The sequence below is a fragment of the Seriola lalandi genome, unplaced genomic scaffold (genome assembly GCF_002814215.2).
Source record: "Seriola lalandi dorsalis isolate HSWRI2012SDOR001 ecotype SW California unplaced genomic scaffold, Sedor1 jcf7180002054970, whole genome shotgun sequence".
NCBI lineage: Eukaryota > Metazoa > Chordata > Actinopteri > Carangiformes > Carangidae > Seriola > Seriola lalandi.
In genome coordinates this window covers 1172731-1176307 of record NW_019525521.1, presented here as the reverse complement: position 1 = coordinate 1176307, position 3577 = coordinate 1172731, and the positions used below count along the sequence as shown (strand labels likewise).

Sequence of the window (3577 nt, the reverse complement as noted above, 5' to 3'; positions counted from 1 at the left end):
CATGTTGTTTTCAACACAATATCTCAGTAACACCTCGACAGAACTTCTGCAAATTTGGTAAAAACATTCATCTAGACTCAAGGACAAATTGATTATAATTTAATAGCTAAAGGTCAAAGGTCACAGTGACCTCACGAAACGTGGTTTTAGCCTTTTGAACACAATATGTCGGTAACGCCTTGAAGGAACTTCTTCAGATTTGGCGAAGACATTCACCAGGACTCAAGGACGAACTGATTGGTCGAAGACTCCTTACATCAACATGCATCCACAGTGTGTGTCTGTGGCACACGTCTGCGACGGCGCTGAGCGGATCGAAGGCGCCGTACACCGTGGTGCCCGCCGTCGCATTCACGTAGAATGGAACCAAACCCTGGAGAGAGAGGGAGGGAGGGAGGGAGAGAGAGAGAGAGGGGGAGGGAACATTAACGTCGTTATCGATCTCAGACTGTAACACACAAAGATGAAAATATTTCAGAAATAACGTTTGAATGAAACGATGTCGTCAGGAGAGGATGGAGGAAGAAGCCTGGACAGAACAAATCACAATCTGTCGTTGTTGATTTGACTAATATGAACTGTGTAAAATCAACATCCCCTGTGACTGATACTCAGAGCGTCACTTCCTCTCCTGTGATCTGACCTCACCTTTTCTTCAGCTCTAACGATGGACGACTCCAGTTCAGCAGGAATCATTTTCCCTCTGAAACACCAAAACAGGAGACGGAGGGTCAGTGGCCGTGAACAGACGGACTCACAGCCTCTAAACATCTGCATGTTCAAACTGGGAAACTTTCTAATGCAGTGGGTTTACACTCCTGAACACACAGGGACACATATAAAGCTGAGACAGGTGAGCAAACATTTCTTTTGTCATGTGCTCAGTGAGTGTCCGACTTACCTTTCATCACATTTCACCACGAGCACATTGTCGCTGCCCAGCCCCAACACAGCTGCAGATTTCTTCACTGAATAGTGACTCTGAACGGGTGAAAGGGAAAAGAAGCCTTTCATCTTTGTTTGTCTCCGCTGAAAGAAGCAGCTGCTCTGTTTGCTTTTCTGAGAAGAAGAAGTTCCCAGGTTCGCACGTCAAGCCGAGTTCAGACAGCGTTAGTGCGACTGGGATGTTAAACTGTTTCCAAACCTTGTTTTAAATATCAGCCAGAAGTTTAGTCTTTACGTCTCAGATAAACCTGCTGTCTGATGTGACAGACGTCAGGAGTGAACCGTCCTGAAGTGAAGACCTGATGGTTTTAGATGTTTAATACTGACGCATCAGCGGATCAGCTGCTGCTTTTAAATGACAACTGCAGCACTGGAAGATCTACTGAATACAAGTCATTTCCTAAAGTGTACTTTCATTTAATCACTCATCTGTTGCTGCGTTTAGTTTTTATTTAAATGGAAATACACATCATATGTTAATAAACCATTTGGTTGACCGCAAGTCCGAAACCCACATTCCCCGGAGAGTGTAAGAGTGTGTGAGGTGTGGTTACATGCTCTGAGGTGAAGAGGGCCAGTCGGGGCAGCGCCGCCATCCCTCTGCGCTTCACCTCTGGGTAGAAGTGATACCTCGCCACCAGGATGCTGTACAGGTTGGATATCGAGCCTCCTTCAGAAAACAGGACGCAGAGTTTACGGACAGATGTTGTCGGGAACATTCAGTGTCAGCAGTGAACCGGCTCGCCCTCCCTCCGCTCGTCTCACCTGGACAGAAGAGTCCGTCTCCCTCCTCGTCGGACCATCCCACAATGCTTTGCATCTTCCTCAGCAGAACCTCCTCCATCAGGATGAAAACAGGAGACACTTCGTACGTGAACCTGGTGAAGACATGCGTCACATCAGAGCGACTCAAACATCTCGCATTTAGACCGACAACAGATGCGTGGCGTTCAGAAGCTGTGATGTCACTGGGATCTCCAAATACTTTCCACCAGTGTCGTAAAAAACGTCACAGTTTAACAGTTAGTTGAGCTGACGGACGAGAAAAATGTCGCTATCTTCATTAAAAACGAGGCACGATTTCATCTTCACTAATTAACCATTTAATTCTCTGAGCAGCTCAGAGGTCACAGCAGCTGCCGCCATCTTTTAAGGTGGAATGTTTTCTTGAGTGTTACTTGACATGTGATTAACGTTTGGAAATCAATCAATAACTGTGACCATGTGTTTTTCTCAGCTCTCTCCATGACAGACTCTTCAGTGATGATCGGATCTTCAAGCTCTTCAAACGTAGATAAATAAACGTGATCATGTGACTGTAGATATTTTATTTCTTCTGGAGAATAAACGTAGTGGAGCGTCGCTGCGGAGGCTCCGGCAGCTCTACACCTGTGGTTCCTCCACCATGTTGCAGCGCCACAAAACTATTTAACCCTTTAACGTAAGACACGTTTGACAGTCTTCACTCGGTCTTTAACAGTGATGTCACACACGTCTGCAGCTTCACCACATGCTTCAACACCACAAACAAGGAAGTGAGTTTGGTGACATCATCAAGGTGTTGATCAGGGACTGCTGTGATTGGACAAAAATGTAATGTCCCGCAGAATTCACAGGGATTGGTTGAGTTTGCGTTAACACACTCACACTGATACTGCAGAACTTTACTTGAGCGACTGTACTTGATGAGATCTTACATGTTGGTGTTGGCCGTGGAGGTCAACCACTCTCCAGCGACACCGATCACATCCAGACCTGAGGACAGCTGGTTGAAGAAACGGGGATGGCCTGGAAAAACAAAGGTCAAAAAGTGTCTAAAACTGTTTTTCTTTCTCGTGGCCCCGCCCACAGCAACACATCACTCTGACGCTTTCCTAACTGGGATGTTTTACCCCTCCCCTTTTAAAATACGAGGCAGTAACACGTTTATTTCATGGGTTACCTCATTAACAAGTCAAACTCACACACACCTGTACTGACGCCGTACTTCAGTGTGTCTCTACAGTCCACCAGGATCTGCTCCAGAGTCTCTGGTTGATCGGGCAGGTGCAGGCTGAAGCCCTCCAGTCCTTCCTTCAGCTGGTGAGGGTGGTGGAAGTCCAGGACCTTGGAGCTCCTCTGACTGGACCTGCAGATGTAACCGAACAAGATGTCGACCAGCTCCTGCAGAAATCCCCTGGTCATCTCCTCACCACCTGAAGCTGGGAGCAGGTCTGCACACACACACACACACACACACACACACACACACACACACACACACACACACACACACACACACACCCACCTCAGTCAAATGACAGTAGCCTCACCTGGGCAGATCTCTGCATCAACATATTGAGCTCTCAGCAGTTGCAGTGTAAATGAATTGACTGTGAGAGCCTGTCACACCTGGGCAGCCTCACCTGTGCTATAGATGCTGCTGAAGTCATCGGGTCTCAGTCTTCTGTGTGTGACCGCTGCTGAGTCCTCCAGATGTTTGTCCCTCTCCGCTGATTTACCAATGATTCTGTCTGGAAGCACAAAAACATACAGCGTGACTCAGGTAGCAAACGAGCTAACGAGCTAACGAGCTAACATCTTAACTCAACTAATTTTACTTTTACTCAGACTTTTGTTTTTATTCTTTTAA

At 46.8% G+C, this 3577-nt stretch overlaps 1 protein-coding gene across 1 annotated transcript in view; it reads right to left on the bottom strand.

Annotated features, from left to right (window-relative positions):
- LOC111646408 (glutamate decarboxylase 1-like) overlaps positions 1-3577 on the bottom strand; it is an 8515-nt gene that overhangs the window by 2389 nt on the left and 2549 nt on the right. Inside the window, exons 2-9 of the mRNA XM_087170954.1 lie at positions 3351-3458; positions 2916-3158; positions 2643-2733; positions 1711-1823; positions 1500-1615; positions 902-981; positions 649-703; positions 257-373 (exon numbers count right to left, since the gene is read on the bottom strand). Of these exons, the coding sequence (XP_087027080.1) occupies positions 257-373; positions 649-703; positions 902-981; positions 1500-1615; positions 1711-1823; positions 2643-2733; positions 2916-3158; positions 3351-3458 (923 nt within the window). The remainder of the gene's footprint in view (positions 1-256; positions 374-648; positions 704-901; positions 982-1499; positions 1616-1710; positions 1824-2642; positions 2734-2915; positions 3159-3350; positions 3459-3577) is intronic.